This window comes from Haliaeetus albicilla, chromosome 7 (assembly GCF_947461875.1).
Source record: "Haliaeetus albicilla chromosome 7, bHalAlb1.1, whole genome shotgun sequence".
In the NCBI taxonomy this organism is placed as follows: domain Eukaryota; kingdom Metazoa; phylum Chordata; class Aves; order Accipitriformes; family Accipitridae; genus Haliaeetus; species Haliaeetus albicilla.
Genome location: NC_091489.1, coordinates 39,784,016 through 39,804,437, shown reverse-complemented (window position 1 = coordinate 39,804,437; position 20,422 = coordinate 39,784,016). Strand labels below are relative to the sequence as shown.

The 20,422-nt window shown below is 55.8% G+C and overlaps 1 protein-coding gene across 3 annotated transcripts in view; it reads left to right on the top strand.

The window, feature by feature from the left end:
- The window catches only part of DSCAML1 (DS cell adhesion molecule like 1), a 112,455-nt gene that overhangs the window by 6,616 nt on the left and 85,417 nt on the right, over nucleotides 1-20,422 (top strand). For all 3 annotated transcript variants that reach the window (XM_069787921.1, XM_069787922.1, XM_069787925.1), the window contains exons 2-3: nucleotides 2,106-2,423; nucleotides 5,575-5,721. In XM_069787921.1, coding sequence (XP_069644022.1) covers nucleotides 2,106-2,423; nucleotides 5,575-5,721 — 465 coding nt within the window. The remainder of the gene's footprint in view (nucleotides 1-2,105; nucleotides 2,424-5,574; nucleotides 5,722-20,422) is intronic.

Genomic DNA, 20,422 nt, shown 5'->3' with positions numbered 1-20,422 from the left:
GTGCTTTGTTTTCCTTCCTCTGCCTGCAAATGTGCTTTTTCTCTGTCACGTATTTGGGAGAAGCACCGCGCTGTTCTGATGAAGGGAAATGCTGATTCATGACGACAAACCAGCCTGGAGATGTCACGAAATGACATCTGCAGGGCCGTGCGGTGGCCTCATAGCTCTGCAAAGCCTGGCACTGCTGCATGGGAGGCTGGGCTGGAGCGCTTTACTCCTCTGGTCCATCGCTCTTTGGGTGCTTGTCAGTGAGGGAGGAAAAAATAAATGTCTCTCTCTACTTCTACCTGTGTGTGGACACGGGGAGCTGGTGTGTGGGGAGGTATGGAGATGCTTTCATGACCTATAAATCTGTTGTCTTGTGTGGTGGCAGTGCTGGACCTTGCTAGTCAGCTAATCCAGCACATGGATGGCTTTGCTGGGCAGCTCTGGCAGTGCAGTGCCCCTGATGTGGGGCCACAGGGCTCCAAGCAGGCAAAGGAGGGAACTGGGTCATTTAGGTGACTATTCAGTGCAGAGTATGTGGAGAGCAAGAACCAGGTGCTCTCGCCTCTGATTTCCTGGGTGCTGAAAGAGGCATGAGGTTGGGACATCCAGCTGGGAGCAGGATGGAGAGAGGACTCTGCTCTGGGAAGAGCTGAGGTGTTTCGGGGTTTCCTGTCTTGACCTGGTCGAGGACAGCATGGAGCAGGCTGGTGGTACAACACCAAGGCAGGAGAGGCCCGTGCTTGCCGCCACTGGGCACTGGAGGAAGCTTCGTGGGGAGATGCGAGCGGCTGTGGCCAGGGACACTCAAGCGGCCTTTCCTCAGGCGAGCACCCGTGCTGCGCTCGCCCTCAGAGCTGAGGCAAGGCTGTCTGTCCTGATGAGGCTTTCCTTCTCCCCTGCTCCTGTCCCCTCCTCCCCAAGTTAAGAAATCGAGGTCACGGAGGGTCCCCCATGACTCGTTTTGAACTGGCGGTATGGTAGTGATCCGCTTATTGGCTCTGCGGCACCACAAGCGGTGTTCTCAGCCAGAGCTATTAATACACCCGCCGAGGGCCGCTTTCTATATCCCTGTCCTTCCGCCCACTTGGAAAGAGTGTGACTAAAAAAAGAAAACGGATCTAAGTGACTGGGGGCCTCCTCATCCTTATTTATAGGCAATCTTGCTTGCTTTGGTTGAGAAGGGGGAGCTCGTGGTCCTGGAGAGTGGGAAGGAGAGACTGGAGGAGATGGGGGAAGAGATCCCTTCCCTCATTTTGAAGAAGGGAAGAGCTTCTCTGCAGGACTTGTGGTGCCCTGGAAAGCTGCTCCTGGGCATCCGGGTGGCTGCAAGATCTGCTTTGGACTGTGCCCTTGAACCCTGCATGTCTCCGTCTTCGCTTGGGTGGTGCAGGGATGCCTCGTGCCAGGCTGCATGGGACTGGGCTTCCCCTCCCTCTGACTCTGGGAGTGGGGAGCAGCACTGCACCCAGTTTTCCTGCCCCTCTCCTGGGGGCTGCTGCAGTGTTTGGAGGCAGTGGTAGGGTGACAGGAAGGATCTCTATCCTGCTTGGGAGAGGCTAGCGCTGGATGTGTCGGCATTGCCAATGGGCAGCTGCAGCTGCAGGCTGGCTGGGGCCATGCTGGGGAGGTGATGAGGCACAGGGGTGCTGGCTGGCTCCTGGCTGCTCCGGGCTGGGGGATGTCGGGGTTTGGAGGAGAGACGGTGCTGGTTTGCAGTGCTTGCTTTGTCATCAGTGTTGCACATGGGTGTCCTCAGGCCCGTGGGCGCTGAGGCGTGGTCGGACCACGTGCTCAGAGCCACCTAGGTGCCTACGGCCACCCGGGGAAGCCTTGGGGGGGATACCCTGGGTACCCTTCCTTGCTTGCACAGCCCCTACTTGTCCTGCTTAGGTGCCTGTGATCCCTGATCCATGCTGCCAGCAAGAGTGCTGGCCTGTGAAGGTGGCCTTTATGCTTCCAGCCCAGGTGCTGACAGTCCTCCGCTCCCCTGTTCTGCCACGTGTGGGGGCCAGGGGCTGGGCTCGGGGCAGCTGTGCTGGGGGATGCTCACTGTGCTAGTGGGGACTGGTGATTTCTGCAGTAACCCCCTGCCATTGTGGCCTCTGCTTCCTCCACAGCACACACTGAAGATGTTGGAACCAGCCTCTACTTTGTGAACGACTCTATCCAGCAGGTCACCTTCTCCAGCACAGTGGGGGTGGTGATCCCCTGCCCGGCAGCAGGGTCACCCAGCGCCGTCCTTCGGTGGTACCTGGCCACAGGTGATGACATCTATGATGTGCCCCACATCCGGCACGTCCATGCCAATGGGACTTTGCAGCTCTATCCCTTCTCGCCATCAGCCTTCAATAGCTTTATCCACGACAACGACTACTTCTGCACCGCGGAGAACTCGGCTGGCAAAATCAGGAGCCCAAATATCCGTGTTAAAGCAGGTAGGAGCTCTCTGTGGGTGTTGGGGTTTGGACGAGGTGCTGATCTTCTCTGTGGCCTGCCAGTTGGCCTGGCAAGCACGCCCCACTCACCTCTGTCTCCCTGGTGTGGGCCAGTAACACTGCTGACCGGCAGCATGCCGGCGTTGGGACAGCAGCACCGCTGTCCTACCCGTGAAGCCAGGCTGTTTTGGATGGGGATGGGAGCAGGCAGTCCCGCTGCCAACTGGGATCATCACCGTCCTGCGTGGGGCAGTGGGACCAAGTGCCTGCTGCCTCGTGAGGGCTGCCGTGCTGTGCCGCCCTGCCTGCACCTTGGGCTGCACTGGCAGCCCTGCCGCAAGGCGAGCGCTGCAGCTGCCCGCCCTGGGAGCAGAGCACGGAACCAGGGCTGCTGCGTTGGACTCTTGCGAGGGGATTGATCAATGCTGCATGGACGGAGGGCAGGGAGAAGGGCAGGGTGCTGGATAAGAAGGCCTGCTAATACACGTTTGCAAAACGGCATCCTGCCCCAGCTACGAGATGGCTCAAACTCGGGCTGATTACTGGCTGGGGGAGGATCGGGGTGACCAGCAGGGAAGGGATGTGCATCTTGGGGGTCTCCAGCGAGTGCCTGGATGCCATGGTGCAGTTGTGGCCTTGCGGCAGGAGAGGTCCTCTGCCTTTGAACTGATATTGTCACACCCAAGCACGCGTGAGGGCTTTTCACAGCTGCAGGAGGAGCTGGACCACGTGTGTCCGTAGCAGGGAGACCCCCACTGTGTCCCTCAACCCTCCTCGAGCCTGTCTGTTCCCACTGTAGCATCCAGCCCCAGCATGCCAAAGCTTATTAAGCAAACTAAAAAGGAGGAATATGGCAAAGAGCTGATTCCAAAAGCCATTATAGTAAATTATTGACCAGGCTGAGGAGGGCTAATAGCCCAGGAATGGCTTCATTATGTAACCTATTAAAAGCGGGGCTAGCAGAGGGAACATGACAGAAGTGACTACAGGGTTTTTTATTTTAATACCTTGTACTGCAGAGTAAATTGGTATTAACCCCCTTCCGCAGAGTGAATTATTTACCAGCACTATCAGGTTACCTATAAACCACAGCTCGGTGGAGGAGGGACGGCGACAGATGGGGTGTAGTAAAGGCAGACGTGCAGCGTGGAGCTGTTGCCCTCCTCGTGCTGGGCACCACAGGCTGGGCTTCCCATGGGGCAGCCGGGCAGCGGCGAGGGCTGTGGCCAGCTGGTGCCTGCCATGCACCCCAGGGCACAGCAGGGCAAGCGGCCCCTTGGTGTGGGTGACGTGGCTGTGTCCCGTGTGGCACCGCATCCCGTGCTGCAGCACCCCGGCTGGCTCTGTGCTCTGCAGCAGGCAATTACCGTCGCGGGGATGGCTTGTGCTTCCGAGTGGATGATCATGGCCCCTCTGGTGCTGGTGACCCTGGGCTCGATGTGCCTTGCAACTGCAGAGTTCTGGAGGGGTTGCAAAGGCGATGGTGCCGGGGGCTGTGGGTGCCCCGGGGTTGAGCAGCAAGGATGGCAACACTGGCTCTCCAGAGAGTTGGTGCTCTGGATGCGCTGCAGGGGAGAAAGCTTGTCTTGGTCCTTGCCTTCCTGCCGGGTGGGCAGCCTTCGCTTCGCTCTTCTCCCACGTGCTGAGGACTTCCTTGGGATCATGGCAAGCCAGTAGCAGAGCCGAGTCCTGGCTTTCATGGCACATTATCTTTGTGGGAATTATTCCCAGAGGCAGCCAAAAGCCAGAAGCCCCGGTGGCAGCTGGTGCAGGGCAGAGCTGCTGGGGCAGCCGCCGGTGCCCCTGTGTGAGGGCTGCTCCGGGCTGGGGCGGCTGTGGCGGGGGTAAGCATGTGGGAGGCTGGGCTGGATGCTCCTCGTGGTCCCCATTAAAGCCCGTGAACAAAGCTCCTGCTCCACGTGATTACGGGGGCTTTTGCTAGCTAGTCTGCTTTGGGTCTGGAGTCCCTTTCCACAGTAGGCTTCTCCCTGTGCCCTCACGGCGCAGAACTTCGTCCTCCCTGCCGGGGCACCGGGCAAATAACCGGAGCGAGCCGGAGGCCGCTCCGAACCCTCTTCCCTGCTTTCCCCTGGCATGCGCGGGCAGCTGAGCTGCAGGCGGGTGCGGGAGGAGAGGCGAAGGTGGGCCAGCCCTCTGCAGCTTGGAACTGAATGTCTCATGGCTGCTGCTGGTCTCCTCTGCCAGGCAGCTGGTGCGCAAAGCTGGCCGGCAAGCGTCACTGTGCACCCCAGGCTGGAGCCTGGGATGTGCCCCTGCTTCTGTACTGACCTCTTGCAGCAGAGCAGGGTGCCCTGAAAGCCTGGGAAAATCGAGGTGGAAATACTGTCAGCTGCTCGCTTGTTCGTGCGAGGTATGCCATGCGTTGCCAGCAGGTGCTTTCCACTCAGGGAAAATGCCTTCCTTTTGGGGCTGCTGAGGAGCTCTATCTTAGGACATTTCTTGGGCTGCTTTTGTTCTGGCCAAGAGGTGGTGTTAAATGGCGAAGTGAATGCATGTCTCTTGTGATAGTGATGCCCAGGTGCCCATGTCCTGCAGGGCGCAATTATTGTCCCCCTGAGGAGGCACCTGCACTCACTGTGTTTTATACTTAAACTTCAGGAGTTTACGGTGTCTGCATGTGTTACTGGGCGTGGTGACATCTTTTTGTCTTTCTGAAGAGGCTGGGGTGGGTTCACCTTACCAAGCGAGTGCCGCTGGAGGATTGTGGCACTGGGGAGTTCTTTGTCACAGGTCCAGGGAGCAGCGTGGAGCTGTCAAAGAGGATCCTCTCCCTGAGGAATAGGGCACGTAGTGGGGACAACTCATAGCTCCCACTGTGGCATGGCTTGGAAAATTGCCATCTGCTCTCCTAAATTGCTTGCCTCAGTGGCAAGCTCAGGTGATGCTGGGGACCGTTGCAGGGTCCCAGCCGCAGGAGCTGGGCCAGACATCTCCTCTGCATGCCGAGCATGGGGCTGAGGTCTCCAAAGGAGAGCCGCTTTCTTCCCCAGGAAGGTGGGCCAAGTATTTTCAGTGGAAGTAGTTTGTGGCTGGGTGGGTTGGTTTGTTTGGGAAACGTGGGATTAAAGCAAAAGGAAGTGTGTTTTCCTCCAGCACTGTCATGCTACCAACCATCTGCTTTTCTCTACAGTTTTCAGGGAACCGTACACCGTTCGGGTGGAGGACCAAAGGTCAATGCGTGGAAACGTGGCTGTTTTCAAGTGCCTCATCCCCTCTTCAGTGCAGGAATATGTTAGTGTTGTGTCCTGGGAGAAAGACACCGTTTCTATCATCCCAGGTAAGAGAGGAGCCACTGTTCTCTTGGAAAATCTGACCTGCTTTGCCATGTGTGAAACTCGCTGTCGTGGAGGGTCTTTTTTTGGCTTATCGTCTGTGCCCATGCTGCCCAAGCAAAGGCTTTTATTGATGACCGTCTTGCAGCTTCATACTCAAAAATGCTGGTGGCGTGAACAGACGTGTTGTGTTCAGGCTTTCCTTGGTGCTGTGGTTGGTACTTTGTGTATCTCTGGGCTCGGGGACGGTTGGTGTAAGCGTGACAGCAGGTGTGCCCCATCCTGGCTTCTCCCACATGCCTGCGAGCCAGTTCGCTTTGGGTACCTGGCAGCTGGGGCTTGGGCAACAGGAAAAGAGCCTGCCCGTGCTGTCCGTGTCCTGACTCCTGCAGTGAGAGCTGGTTTTCATGTTGTCAGCATGATGCACAAGTAAATATTCCAGCTTCTCTTGCAAGTTTTCACAACTGTTTCAGCCATGGGGAAAGGAATTCAGTAGAAATGGCATCGTGCACCTCTTCCCCATGCTGGTGCCTGGAAACTGCTTGGCTTCCCTGTCCCATGTGCCTGCCTCGTAGCCTGGAAAGGGTCCCGCTCGGTGCTGACATCGATCTGCGGGGAAGGGGCCTGTGGGAGAGACAGCAGCGGCCGTCTCTATGCAGGGACTTTGCAGCTCTGGCTGTTTTGTCCCTGGGTAGTTCCCTGTGACTTTTTGGTAGGCGCAGAGCACCCCAGGTTCCCATGGGAGCAGAGAGCCTCCGAACCCAGGGTCTTCCCCCAGCTGGTCCCCTGGGGAACAGGGAGGAGAGGTGGCTGGAGCACTGATGGGACACGGCCTCCCGGGCACCTCTGTGCAGCTCTGCAGCGGGGGAAAGTAACCGGACAAACTTCTTGCTGAGCCATGCTAGTACTGTGGGCTCTGGCTCCTGTGCTCCTGCCTAGCTTGTCGCAGGCTTTGAAGCAGTGCAGGGGCTGCGGGCAGGTGCTGGGCGCAGCATGGGGCCAGTCCCGTGTCCCCGTGTACTGGGGTGACCTTTTGGCTCCCTCCTCGGAGCCGGTATTGATGGCAGCGCTGGCTGCCCGGCACAGCATGTGTAAGCTAGTAGTAAAGCGATCAATACTGCTTTCCCCAGGGGGATCCAGAGAGAATTAAAGGATTTTGCCCAAAGTGAATGCTCTGCGCTTGATATTTGCTCACAGGTCAGCAAGTCCTGATGCTCCTCCTGGGGCCGGTGTTGCCGTGCTGGCAGCGCCATGGGGAGCAGATGCAGGAGGGCAGACGGCACGGGGAGTGGGTGCGAGCCTGGTGCCTGCTGGGGCAGCTGCTGACCAAGCATGAGAAGCCACTTGCTCTAATCCCTCCTGCAGGGATGTTTCTTTCTTAAGGAGCTTAAGGAGCAAGGCGCTTCACCTGGAGGGGGGTGACAGGTTTTCCTGAGGGCTGCGGTGGCTCTTGCCGCTAGACTGTGGTGCCTCCCGAGTGCAGCTAATCGGCTGACTCTGCACAGCCCTTGCGCTTGGAGGCAGGCAAAGGGAAGCAGTGCTGCAGGGCTTGTGCCAGTGAGCGATGGCCCCCGGGGTTGCGAAGCATCAGCAGGGTCTGCATGCAGCCCCCTGCACGGCAGGGGAACCGGGCTGACCGATTGACAGGGGAGCACTGGGGACCCTCCTGACCAAGGCTGTGCCCTTGCTGGTACAGAGCCTGTCACGGTTTGCAACGCTGGGGCTGGGAGCCAACTGCCTTCCCACAGTCAGGACCTGAGTCCGCAGAGCCTCTCCTCCCCAGCACTGACCCCTTTGTGACGGTCTTGGGATGAAATATGATGTGAAACTCTGCCTTGGGAACGTGGTCTTCCCCAGATAGGCATTCAGAGTGATGAGCTTGCATTGATCGGCAGCCAGCCCACGTCCACAGCAGCCTTTTGCCTGGAAAGGGAGATTCTTGCTTACAAATGGCCTCCTTGAGCATGAGCCTGTGTAAGGAGCTTCTGGCACTTCAGGGTGTTTTGGAATACTGTGGAAATGTCCATTTTGGTTCAGTGGGTGAGAAACCTCGGGGTGGTCCAGGAGGCCTGTTTAAAAGTGTGTTTGGGGAGGCCTACCCTGGAGACCAGCTGATGTTTGGAAAAGGCATGGCACCCTTTGGTAGGGTGCAGACTGGCACCACAGCCTTGCCAGCCTTTCCCTGCTCGACTCCAGGAAACAGTTGCATCTACGTGCATGAATCAGCGCAGGGTGGATTTCTGTACGGCGGATGGGATGGAGGAGTTCGTGGCACCCATCTCCTGGGCTAGTGAGGTGCTTGGGTGGCGATGCTCTGCCCACTCCAGGCTTGTGCCATTTGCCGAGTGGGGCACAGCAAGGTCCACCAGCACAAGAACCTGCGGCGTTCGTTCCTCGGCAGCTGGCAGTGCCATGCCGGCTCTGGCAGCGCTTTCTGGAAAGGCAGGGGTTGCTCACGCCCCTCAGGATTCTGTAGGACTGAGCAGGGCGGTGCCCATGCTCCTTGTTTGCAGAGTGTGACTGGTTTGCTCGGCAGCAAGTTTGTCGACCCAGAATCCATGCACTTGCGTGATCTTAACCAGACTTGTTCTCAAGTTTGCTGTGGTGCTGGATTTTTTTAATACGATGATTTAATTAGAGTGGAACGATTTTAACATTCTAAAGCAATAATTACCCTAAAGACAGAACATACAAATTGTGTTACAGTGCAGAGTCAACACAAGCAAACATGTTTTGCCGTTGGATTACAAATATAGTATCTGCCTGAAGCTTATTTTTTTATTGCTCTTGTGTTGGAGCTAAAACTGGCTTTGCTGTTACCAAAACCATGGTCTTTTCTTGACCTCTGGCGAACGTCTGCTTCTGTCCTAATTCTGAGCAAGGAAGATGAGGAGAGGAGGAGGAGGAGGTCCCTGCCATTCAGAGTGAACGGCATGAAGGCTGAGAAAAGCTGAACTGTGGTGCTGAGGCCTAATAGTTCCCCTCAGTCACGGATACACTTTCTGAATGGTAAGATCAAGCAGTTGTGCAGACACAGCACTGCACAGCTCTCCTCCAGTCAGCCTACAAAAAGAAAAGGTGCTTGGAAGCGCCGCAGCTCTTTCAGAAGTACGTCCACGCTGTATTTACAGCTGGCTGTGTAATATGGCGTTCGTTTGTGACTTTGGTGTGCCAAACTCGCTGCTATTCCCGAAACTTGCCTCTTGTGTTTCCTCTGGCAGACTGGGCTTCTTCCCAGCAAGTCTTGGTGCAGCAGGGGATGAGTGGTCCTAATGTGCAGGAGCAGGAAAAATCTCCAGCCAGATCCCTCTGTGGCAGAAAACTCTTTTTAAGTGACTGTTTTCACAGTAAATGTCTGCTTTCCTTAGCATCCCTGGTTTTGCCCCCGCCAAACCAAAACCTTGTGTGGATCAAACAGGGGGTGCGAACGTTTCCCCTGGGGTGGCTGTTCTCGCGAGCTCAGGCTCAGGCCTCCAGCTCTGAACATGGGCCGGGTGGCCCTTCTGCTGCTTTCATGGGTTCTTTTGGTGCTTAATTGGGATTACAGGGCTCCCAACCTCTGCTGCTGGGCCTTTGAGGCATGTCTTTTCAGACAAGCCTTGCCGCTCTTTTGATGGCAGTTTGCTGGTGGGTGAAGGACCTCTGTGGGGACAGGCTCACGTCGGCAGCGCTCGCCAGAGGCACCTCGCCAGCAGAAAGCCCCGCCGGAGAGCCCTCTGCTCTACCGTGGAGGTGCCTCGGCGAAACCCTCCGTCCCCACGGGGGTCCCGTGGTGCCCTGCTGCTGGCACATGGGCTGGCGTGGTGGCAGCAGCAGCATCCCGCGTGGCACAGGGAGCCTCGGCTGCGTGCTTGGGCTGCTGCTTACTCTTACCAGCCCAGGAGCGGTCCCCTTGCAGAGGGTGCCTCTGCCAGACTTTTTTCCATCCGAGTCCCTGGCAAGCGTGTTGTTTTGGGAGCACCTACTGTGTCTGTGTTGGAAGGGATCTCAAAGCGATTGCAGGGGAGTGCTCTGTGTCTGCGTGGCCCTGCTGCGGTAGGGGGTTTGGGTGGCAAGTTGCATTCTTTGGTTAACTTGGCAACACTGTAACTTACCCTGAAATCACAGATAAATTCTTTATGGAAGGTTATCCCGCACATAAATCATCATTAGTGCAGCTCATTTTTGTTTAATGCCTACCTAACTGTGCTGTAGTCTAAAAATGTGTGTTTAGTGAAGTCAAGGGTTGCAGAGAAATTATAGGGTTTTCAAAAACCCATTTGCTTTGCTGGTGCTCACATCAAAATCAATCTTGCCTTTTGTTCTCAGCCTTGTTGCAAACATGCAGCACCACTCGCAGGACTGGGGCATTTCATGTAGGCTAGTGCTCACTGGGAGCAAAGCAGCAGTGCTTACGGAACCAGGGGCCGCGTGTAAGATTGCACTTCACACCCAGGCTGTGGTTGCAAACTCTGTTGCTATCAATGAATTTGGAATGTATTTGGGGGGGAGCAATGGGAGGAGGGTGGGAGGACCGCAGCCGAGCAGAATGTTTTACAGACCCCGCTCCCTTTTCCATAGCTAAAGAGGGAGAAACTCCTGCTGCAAACTGGTTTAAGAACTCTATGTGGTAAACAGCTTTTTTGTCGTTTTTAAAGCACTATCACCAGACTGGGTAACATGAAGAGTCTCACAGGCACGTGTGGGACTTTGATTTGTCATGGAGGAAGCATGTTGCCTATGCGACTGAAGCTGCTTTAGTTACTATGGTCTGGCTGTTGTGGCACAGAAATGGAAATTCATGGCACTGACTTGTCCCCTCTTCAGGTACGTTGCACAGCTATAACTGGATGTTGGCAGTCACAGGCCCTGCAGAACTGGGCACATGGCAGTCGTGCTAGTGCAGATCCCATGTGCGTGGGCACTCTTGGAGTGGGTGTCCAGCTGCAGTTTACAAAAGCAAATGGTAATGTGGGGAGCTACTTCAAATGCTAGAAAGAGTGGATTTTTGAGCACTTGTCAGCCCCTCCCCTGTTGTTGCAACGTGTTCGTTTGAACGCTACTTGGCTTTTGTAACCCCGTGAGCACATGCACACCTGTACACTTACACCCAAGCCGTTTCTCAGGTGCCTTGGTGACGCAGATGTATCTGGCTTTGCCTTCCTTGGCACAAACATGTCACCTGCCCAGGCTGTGCCCGTTGTGCTACCAGGAGCACCGTGCAGGTGGGAGGGACGGCCCGGAGGATGTTTTCCCGGTGGCATTGGGCTCCGGTCCTTCTGCCATCGGTGCACACCCGCGCTGGCGCATCCCATGAGCGCAGTGGGATTTGCCTTGGGAGGTTGTGTGCTTGGCTGGGACGTGGGTGTCGCTTGGGCGTGCGGGCCTAACATTGCCAGGGGTGGCTCTCTGTGGTGTCCCTGGAGAACAAAAGCGGTGTCCTCACAGCTGTAATGGCATCACATCAGCTGCGAGGGAAAGCTGATGGCGTTTGTCGTCCGACCGTGCCTAGCCTGTCAGTAGCCTGTGATTCGTGAGGGCAGCACAGAAGAGCAATGATTTGGAGGCAGTAAGTGTTACTGGACTGGCAAGCCCAGAGCTGAGCTGCCACTTGATGCTTTGGTGTCATACACTTGATAGATGGTGTTGGAAAAAATCTAAAGACAGCACTTCTCAAGGTACAGACATTTCTAAGGGTGCTGCTTTTCTCAGCAACCCTAATACATATCTTCTGCAGGCTGCAGATACTCGCGTGTACTTAGTCACTGGATATCCACAAAGGCCTTCTTCTGGAAAGCAAAATGTAAAGCTTGCCAGAAGGATGAAACTGAAAGAAAATTGAGTTCTGTGAAGTTTTTAGGTAGGTCTTTGTGTATGTTCTTGATCGAACAGCAGCCTTTTAGGAGTTTCGAAAATACTGAAGCTAATCTGTTTGCGGTGATCCAGGTGTGAGCTTAATTTGACCTGAGTAGCCCTTTCTGCAGTGCTCAAGGCTGCGCATGGGATTCTTAAACTCGTCTCAGGCAACTGTTTAGTGATGTGGGAAATAAAACTGCAGCAGCTTTCTTGTGGTTAAATGTGGCCGTTCACCCCGAAGATGTGTGCTCTCCTCTGCTGTACCTTGCAACATCCGCCACCTGTTACATTTTTCTCTAAAATATTAGAATGGTAACCGTACACAAATTCCACTGCAATCCGTCTCGAGATGTGGTGTCTAGGGACGCAGCATCAGGCTACTGGCAATTAAACACTCAGCAAGGATTTATGGGTGCAGCATTCCCTCCCCACCAGGACGCTGCATGCTGCGTGCCCGGGGGGCGCGAAGGGACAATCCGAGGGGCAGAAGTGCCAGGGCCTGGATAATTCAGCATTGTCCTCATGTCAACAGGCTTGTTCTGGGGGACATCAATCTCCTGTTACTGGAAAAAAGCTGGAAGCTGGGACAGAATAAACACAGCGAGGCGAAAGGCGGTTCTTGTTTATGTGTTTGTCTTCATTGAGATGGCTCGGGGACAGGAGATAAGTTACTGAGGATCGTTACCGGCTGTTAGCATTTTTATTTGGTTTTGCCTGAAGACAGAATAACCCCGGCTGGTTTAAAAGCGAGGTGCCTGGGAGCAAGCAGCCTGCAGGTCTGAACGCGTCAGGCACGAGGTCACCCTGCTACCCCATTCCCTGGTGTCACCTGCAGTGGAGCACAGGGCTGGTGGCTGCCTGTGACCCGCCACCTCCCCCAGGAGAGGAGGGAGCCCGGGCTGCTGCTGTCTCCTGCCCCGCTCCCTCCTGGCACATGCACGGAGCGATCCGCACCAAGAGCTCTGAGATGAAAGCTGTGACCGTGGGGCAAAAGGCTGGCGAAGAATTGGCCTTTTCAGTTAAATTTTGTGCCTTCTGCCTGGGACAGCTTGACTCGCAGCGTGGAGCAGCCTGATGTGATTTAAACGAGCGTTGTCCTACCCTACCCTGTCTAGGGGTGCTGCAAAACCTTTTCCTCTGTCGATCCCGAGATCTCTAAAGGTGTCCTGGCTTCTCCCCCACCCCTTGCCACCCTCTCTGGCTGCGACATGTGCCCAGACCTGTTACAGAGGGAAGTAGCTCCAGGCGTTCTTCTCACCAAGTGGGGTGAGATTCTGTCTGAAATCATTTCATCCTTCCCCAGAGACTTGGCGTGAATTTTATCTAATTGCCATGGCAACAGATAAAAAAAGGTGTGAGCACATCTCCTTTTGCTGTGATAATTCAGATTTATATATTCAGATCAGATTGGAGTTAGAGATTTTAAAAGGAGCAGATGCAGCAGAAGGTGTGACTGCAAATAATGTGGCGAGAACGTTTGATGATCCTGCCCTTTAAGAGGGGAGAGAGCTTTCCTGCAGGTTTTTTTGGAATATAATTATTCCATCAAATCCACTTTAACAAGGGCTCATTACAGCCCTGATAATGCAGAGTCACGTTGGAGACAATCTCGCACACGCCTGCACGCACACCGAAAGAAGGGACCACAACAAGTAAATAAAATGCCTGTGAACAGCGAGGCGCGAGCGCCCTGTCGCTGCAGGTGCCCCGCGGAGCGGCGCCCGGGAAGCGTCGCGGGCCCAGCAGGGGTTAGCCGAGGTCTGGCTGCCCTGGTCCACGTGCCGCTGCGGCGGAGCACCGTCGGGCGCTTCCCAGCTGCCGCGTGCTCCTGGTGCCCGGCTGCGCTGTGCTGGCCCTTGCGCAGCTGGGGAGATGCTCGTGGGCAGCCCTTTGGGTGGATGAGGTCCTCGGATCCTGGGAGCGCTGGGCAGCCGAGCGCTTGCCGTGAAAAGTCGGGGAGCTGTGGATTTCCAGAGGCCCCCAAAGCTGGGGGCGCAGCTTTGGCCCCTTTCACCTGGTGCGAGAGGCCCGATTTTGCAGGCTCCCAACCTGGTCGCCTGTGCGGCAGATCCCAAATGAAGAATTGCCTGAAACTGAGCTTGGGCTGTCCTGAACCAAAGCTGTTTGCTGCTTTTGCTGTGCTGTTGCAGCTTCTGCAGGAGGCGAATGCTTCGTCCGAGAGCAGAGCAAGGAAGGCTTTGACTACCTTCTCTGCAGGGTGCAGAAGAAAGGATGCAGAGGGTTTTGGAAAAGGAAAGGTGCTGTTGATCTAGCACTTGGCATCCCAGTCCCATGTGATGTCCTTGCCCCCGCTCCAAGCCCCGGGGGGTGATAGAGCATGAGCCAAACACGGCATGACAAGCTCCGAGGCATGACAGAGAGAGGAGCAGCAGCTCTTGGAGCTGCTATCTCTTTGTGTACCTGTAAGTGTAAATCTTGGGCCACCCCGAGGAGCAGTTGTGCCGTGGGGAAGGGACAAATGGCGCGTAGAGGGTGGGACGGATGGCTGAGGGCTTGGAGCAGCTGCAGGAGGCAGGGGGGCTGTAAAGCACTGCCTGATGCCCAACCCAGACCCAGTGAGAGGTTCGTTTCCTACATTGCGCCGCTGGCCCCCTATCTGCCTGAGCTGCTGAGGGCTTGGGATCCGTGTCAGGCTCCTCAGTGACAGAGGCGAGGGGGACGATGAGCGCCAGGGAGGCCTTGCTGCATCCCCGTAGTAAATCAGTGCTGCCTGGCCTGGGTGTGCAGAGGGTCCCAGCTGAGGAGGGGAATGTGCGCAGACCCCCGGGAAGCACGAGACTGAAGGGCGGTGAGCGTCCTCTCTGTGGTCCACTCGCTCCTTTGCAGGGCAGCTACCTGAGGAGTAGGAGGGGGGTGCCTTTTTGGAGACAACAGCCACGATACCCACTGGGCACAAACCTTCAGCCGTGGCTCTGGTGTGAGGATTGAGATGATTTATGTGAAAGAAGTCACAGGAGTACAGGGAGCAGGAGGAGGAAGAGATCAACAGGAGGAGATGCATAGAGGAATGGTCTGCTAGTGGCAGCCAGCAGGGTGCTTCGTGTGGGCTCTCCTGAGTCCCAGGGTGACTCTGTGCACCGTGCTAGATCATTCCAGTTATGCTCTGAATGACAAATGGTGATTTTGTGGGAAATTGCCAAGCAGTCAGGAACTAGAGGAAAGTCCTCTGGAGCACCCCTCTGGTGGCATGCAGGGAAGAGGAGCGACCTCGACGGGAGGGGTTCGGAGGTGCAGCCGGCGGCTGATTAACCTCCCGTGGTGACATGTGTTCTCTGCCTTATGAGTTGGCTGGGCTTGCCTGAAGGAGCTCAGAGACCCTTGGACCATGCGCTGCATATCCTTGTGAGTGGCTTCTCTGCTGAGAGCCAGCCCTTGGAAAAGGTTATGGGGCCCAGCTTGCAGTGGAGCTGAGCTGTATAATGAAATCTGGTGCTACGTGTGCCTTCTGCACCTTGCTGAACCTGCTGCTGCTCCTTACTGCCTGCGTAACTGAGCTTAGAGGATACAGGGCCTTGCTGAATTACAAGGGCTACAGTCTTGTCTCCCTGTTCAGAAGGCATTTGCTAAATGGTAATGCTTTTGTGCATTTTAAAGACCTTCCTGCTGAAGGAGAGCTGAAATCCTCTGGGGTATGAGTTTCGGTAAGGCACTGGAGCAGCTCAAGCTAATGCCGTGATCACTGCTCCGTGTGCCGGGCAGGATGGTGTGTGTGCCGGGCACGGGGGCGGCAGCCGGTTGGGGCTCAGGCGTGCTACAGCAGCAGGGAGGGCTCCGTGCAGGGGCTGCAGCCCATGCCTAGCCACGGGCCACCATGCCTAAGGGATCCATGGGAGCCTCCCCCTTTGCCTGGAGCGCTCTGCAGGGCTGCTACCAGCTTGATGGGCTTGGAAAGCACCAAAATCCCTTTGAAAACGCCGAAGCCAGCTCCGAGAAATGGGCTTGGAGGGAGAGGGTTTGCGTCACCAGCTGTTTGCTGGCATGTTCAGGTTCTCCACCCTGCCCTCCACCCTTTTTCCTTTTATACCTCCTTTTTAATTGTCATCTAATGGAGTGCAGACAGTGCTGGCTCTGGTCCTGCTACCCCAAGGTCTCCCCAGGGAGCTGCGCCTACCAGGGCAGCATGGCAGTAATTGCTACAGCAAAGCCAAGCGATGTGAAGACTGTACAGGTCACAACTTCTTTTCAAACCACACGTTTTCATGAGCTTGAGCCACCTGCCCTGGGGGCCTCATGCTGGGCTGCGGAGGGAGAGGAACCGGTGCTGCGTGCCATCACCGCAGCTGTGTCCACTGGGGAGGCTCGCATGTGTGTGGCCAGCTCATCCTGAGCGGGCAGGAGCAGGGTCGGGGTGCTTGCCCATGGGGAGGGTGGCCACGGTGGTGGTGGTGGCAGTGGCGCGGGTGTGCGTCTTCCTTCCCCCTCCTCCCCGTGCACCCGCGCACATACACAGATGCAGAAACAATCACGGTCATTATTCCTACCATGGTGACAGTGACAGTGGCAGAGATGCCAGCTTCCTAACACAGACGGCTTTATTTCATCTCCTCTGTTTTTCAAAGCCTCTTTCATTTTGTATGAGGAGACAGATGTGAAGGGCTGCAGGCTGATAAATTCTGCTGTCTTATGAAAAGAGAGGGTGGGTTTTTGTTGTGGTTGCTTCTCTTCCTCCCTCCCCAGCCCCCTCCCGGCAGCGCAGCGGCAGCCTTTTCTGTAGAGGATGCTCCCTGCTCCTGATGTGGGACGCTGATGGTTGCCTCGCTGGGGCAGGGAGGGTTGAGGTCCCTGGGTGAACTTCCCAGGGGCTAGCAGTGCTGGGGTTTGGGTGGGGACCCCGGGGTTGTGGTGGTGGGCACCTGGTTAGAAGGAGACGAGCACAGTGGTGGAGATGCCTCCCTGAAACGCACCCGCAGTGCCTGGCCCCGGTGTGCTCCAAGATGCTACCGAGACTGCACGTTTGCTGGGGAGGAGTTGAGCTCAGCTGGCGGAGTGAGGGCTAAGCCGGGGCATGGGCTTACAGCCCAAATCCTCTTCCTTCTTGTAACTGCTCCGAGGCCCTGGGGTCGCTGCGTCGGGGCGAGGGCCGGTCAGAGGGCTCTGGGGCTGCTGCGGTTGAGGTCTGTGCCAGCGAGGAGCAGCTGCCAGGATCGGGCATGGAGAGCGATGCAGCCTGCACACCTTGGGGGGGCCTTGGCTTGTGGAAGCATGCACTCTGCACCCGCTGGGTGCAGTGCTGCTGCTGAAAAGCCCACCTTCGTGGAGTACCTGGCTGCGTGGCTCCAGTGGGCTGGGGCGTCTGCCCTGTGCAGCTCCCCTTCCTCCTCGCCCGCTCTGCTGACGATAGTTCTAGTTTAAAAATAAATTGCTCCATCTTTAATTGCGGTTTAAATAACTGCTTCATTTTTATTTAAATGTGGCTCTGTAAGGCTTGGAGAACAATTAGGAGAAAATACAGGGCATTGCTCTGGTGCATGTGTTGAAGCATATAATTAATTTTTTTTATTATACTGATGTTTGCCGAATCTGGAAAAAGATCTCATTGTTCCTCTTGATTTAGTCACGCACAAGATCTACAAATACACCAGCCATTTCAGGACTCCATTTCGTAAGCTGTGAAGCCTTGGTGCTAACATGCTGGAGGAGGGCTCCTCGGAGCACTAGCCTTTGCCATGTCTGCTGTGACACAGGCGCGTGGTGAGCTGTGGGCTACGCACCCAGCAGTTTGCGGCCTTAAAGACTGGTAGAGTGCTTTCTCCCTCCCCAGGGCTGTCTGCAGGGGCTCCACACCTCTCAAGTAGCAGGCTGGTGGGCGCAGCCTGGGCTGGGGCTGTCGAATGTCTCCTCAGCCCCTTCTGAAGGCTGGTGGGAGCCCCTGGTGCGAGGGGCTGCTGCTGCAGACCCAAGAGCCTGATCTAAGTGCTTGGCTGGGGGCTTGCTGAGGCCAGAGTTTGTGCTTTTGGTGGATGACTGGTATTAAAAGGCTAATAAACGACTCGGGGGCGTTGGGTGAAATCTCTGCAAGGCTCTAAATGACCCAGGGACCTCTTTCACAAGTGAGCTAGCCATTCAGGAATATAAATCTTGTTCAGAGTCGACAGGGATTAGGTTCCTAAGTGCCCGACATAGGAAAAGTGCTTCTGAAAATGTTGCTTGTTAGAGGGTTGCAGAGGAAGCTGCATGTGGTCTGGCGGGCTATAAGCTTATCAGTCAGAGGTGCTTTACTTGGTGACAGAAGCCACTTGTGGTAAACAACCTGCTGGCCCTTTGGACTCCTGACAATCTTTTAACCATTTATTAAAGCAGCTATGGACTCTTCTTGGAAATGAAATCTTAATAGCAAGCGTGGCAGAGATTTTTCACAGATGGCAGCACTGCCAAAAGCAGGCATTCAAGAAAACATTCATCAAAAACATTCATTTCTTTCAAAAAGAAATTGACGTTTATAGCGTAGACAAATTTGGGACTCATTTGCTTTGCCTTTCAGTTTCTGAATTTTTAGAGGTCACGTTTTTCTGCACCTTGGAGGGCTAGAAACTGCTGTTATTTTTAACTGGAAACTGAGATTCCCGTATAACCACATGGTTCTAAGAAATGGGACGTGCGAAAAGGCTGCATACGGCAGGACCCGGTGCACAGCTGGGGCAGAGGCGGAGGGTCCCTCTGGCTGGCTACGCTCCCCAGGGCTCCAGCCTCTGCCCAGGCTCCTGTCCTTCTGCTTTACACCCTTCTGCCCCGCTCGGGCTCCCTGCTCTGCCGCCCTGCTGGCCTGGCGCCCTCGGCACGGAGCACGGTCTGTCCCTGGGGCTTGCCTCTGCCAGAAGGCGTTGCTGTTGCGGGGCCACAGATGTGCGTGGAGACCCTCCCCGGGGTGGCAGTGGGTGCTGAGCTGGGCACTGCGGGTTGGCGTGGGTCTCCCGGAGACGGTGGTGATGGCAGGGTCTGTGCAGGTGCTGTAGCCCGTGGTGCAGTCAGGCAGAGGGCTCCCGCATGCTCCTGCTCTGGTGCCAGAGAGCAGCCCTGGACCATGTCCCACCCTGCCCAGGCACCCGCCGGTGCTGGCTGTTTGGTGAGGCCGGGAAAGACGTGTGTGCCCCCCCTCTTTAAAAAGCCAGAAATTCCCTTAAGAGGGAGCAATTCATTCGCAGCTCATCTCCACTTCATCTGAAGGCTGCACCATGCTGGGTTTCAGCCTTGTTATGTTTTCTCTTGAGCAATACCTTTTATTTCTGCAGTGTTTAATATTCCTTTCCAGAGCCTCTGTTGCCTGTTCTGGGTCTTTCCACCAAAAGCAGCTCTGAAGCTGTAAATTGACATGGCCAAGCTGTACCTGTTGTTTGTGTGTCACAACCAGCTGGTTCCCTGCCTGCATTGTGGCCGCCGCTCCCCGGCCTCTCCCTGTGCCCGCTTTTCCCTCCCTGGCTGGTGTCCCCATGCGGGGTACCTGTTACAGGCAGCGTGCAGCTTGGGCTCACCAAGTAGCTCTTTCTCTTGCCCCAGCCAGCCCGGTGCTTGGTGCCGGGCACCAGGTGTGCAGGGCTGTAAATGCTGCCATGGGTCTAGGCAAGCAAATACCTGTGCAGGGAACGGCTGTGCAGCTGCCACCAGGCAATCCCTTCCCCCAGATGGCCACGGGCTCCCCAAGCACATGGGCACAGTTCAACAGGCTCGTGGCTGCCTGGAAAGAATGGTCAAATCTCTTGTTCTGCTTGAAGTCACGGTCTGGCGTTGACCCCTTGCGCAGCAGTCAAATCGTCAGGTCCTGGGAAGCTGGCAAATTGAACTGGCCCGACCTGGGCTGGTGGCACTGAGACCTTTCGTGGGTTGGTCCAGGGGAGGCATGGGTCTTTGTTTCCCCATTGCTGGGGAATTTTGATCACAGCTGAAATGAGAAGCTTCCTGCTAGTTATTGCACTGCCTTCTCCAGAGCCTGCTTCAGACCCTGACTGATTGCTTGTAGCTGCTTCTCCCTGCAAACCAGATCTCATTTGCATCTTGGAGGAACAGCGTGCTGCAGGCAATGAAAGCTGGTGACACCACTGGAGATTGCTTGGTGTATGTCATTTAATGTCCATTTGACTTGCATCTCTTGCATTTTGTTTGTGGTGTTATACTACGAACTTCATGGTGTCATATGCTCAATGGGTGCCTATAACTGTAGCGTGTTGGTTAACGCTGCACTTTCATAAATGCTTCCTGAGCATATAGAAGCATTAACCTTTCTACGTCTTGTTTTCCACACTTGTACATACCCCAATACAAAAGCTGTGCAAAGAAGTGAGCGTTCACAAGAAGCTGGACTTAACGGTTGGGGTGTACTGGAAGAGGGCAGAGCCCGGCTGCCTCTCACACAGGCGGTGCCGGTCTGCCCCGCATGCCAGGCTGAGCAACGGCTGCCAGGTCCAGGGATCTGCTCTGGGGCTGCAGGCCATCCCAGCGGGGGCAATTTGCAGCTCCCTCGCAGCACCCCGTGAGCTCCTGTCACCCCCAAGGCAGCTGGGCATGGTCCCTGCCACGACACACTCGCCATCCCTGCACCCCCAGGCAAGGGCTGGTGCTCACCCGGGTGGCGTGTGCCCAGCCTGGAGCTCCCCCCGCTGCCGCTGGTCTTGGTGTGAGATGCGTGGCTCCTTCCAGGGACATTATTGCTGGCTTCTGCAGGTGAAGTCACTCTGCCTCTTGGCCTGCTTCCACATACTTAGTGCTGCTCCCCAAGCTCAGCTATTGTAGAATCGATCAGACATGCTGGCACGTCCCATTGTTTAAACAAGAGCTATGGCTATTGCATACAATATATGTACAACACGTGCGTGATGGTGTCAAGAATTAACTTCATAATCATCTCCGTGATCTTTC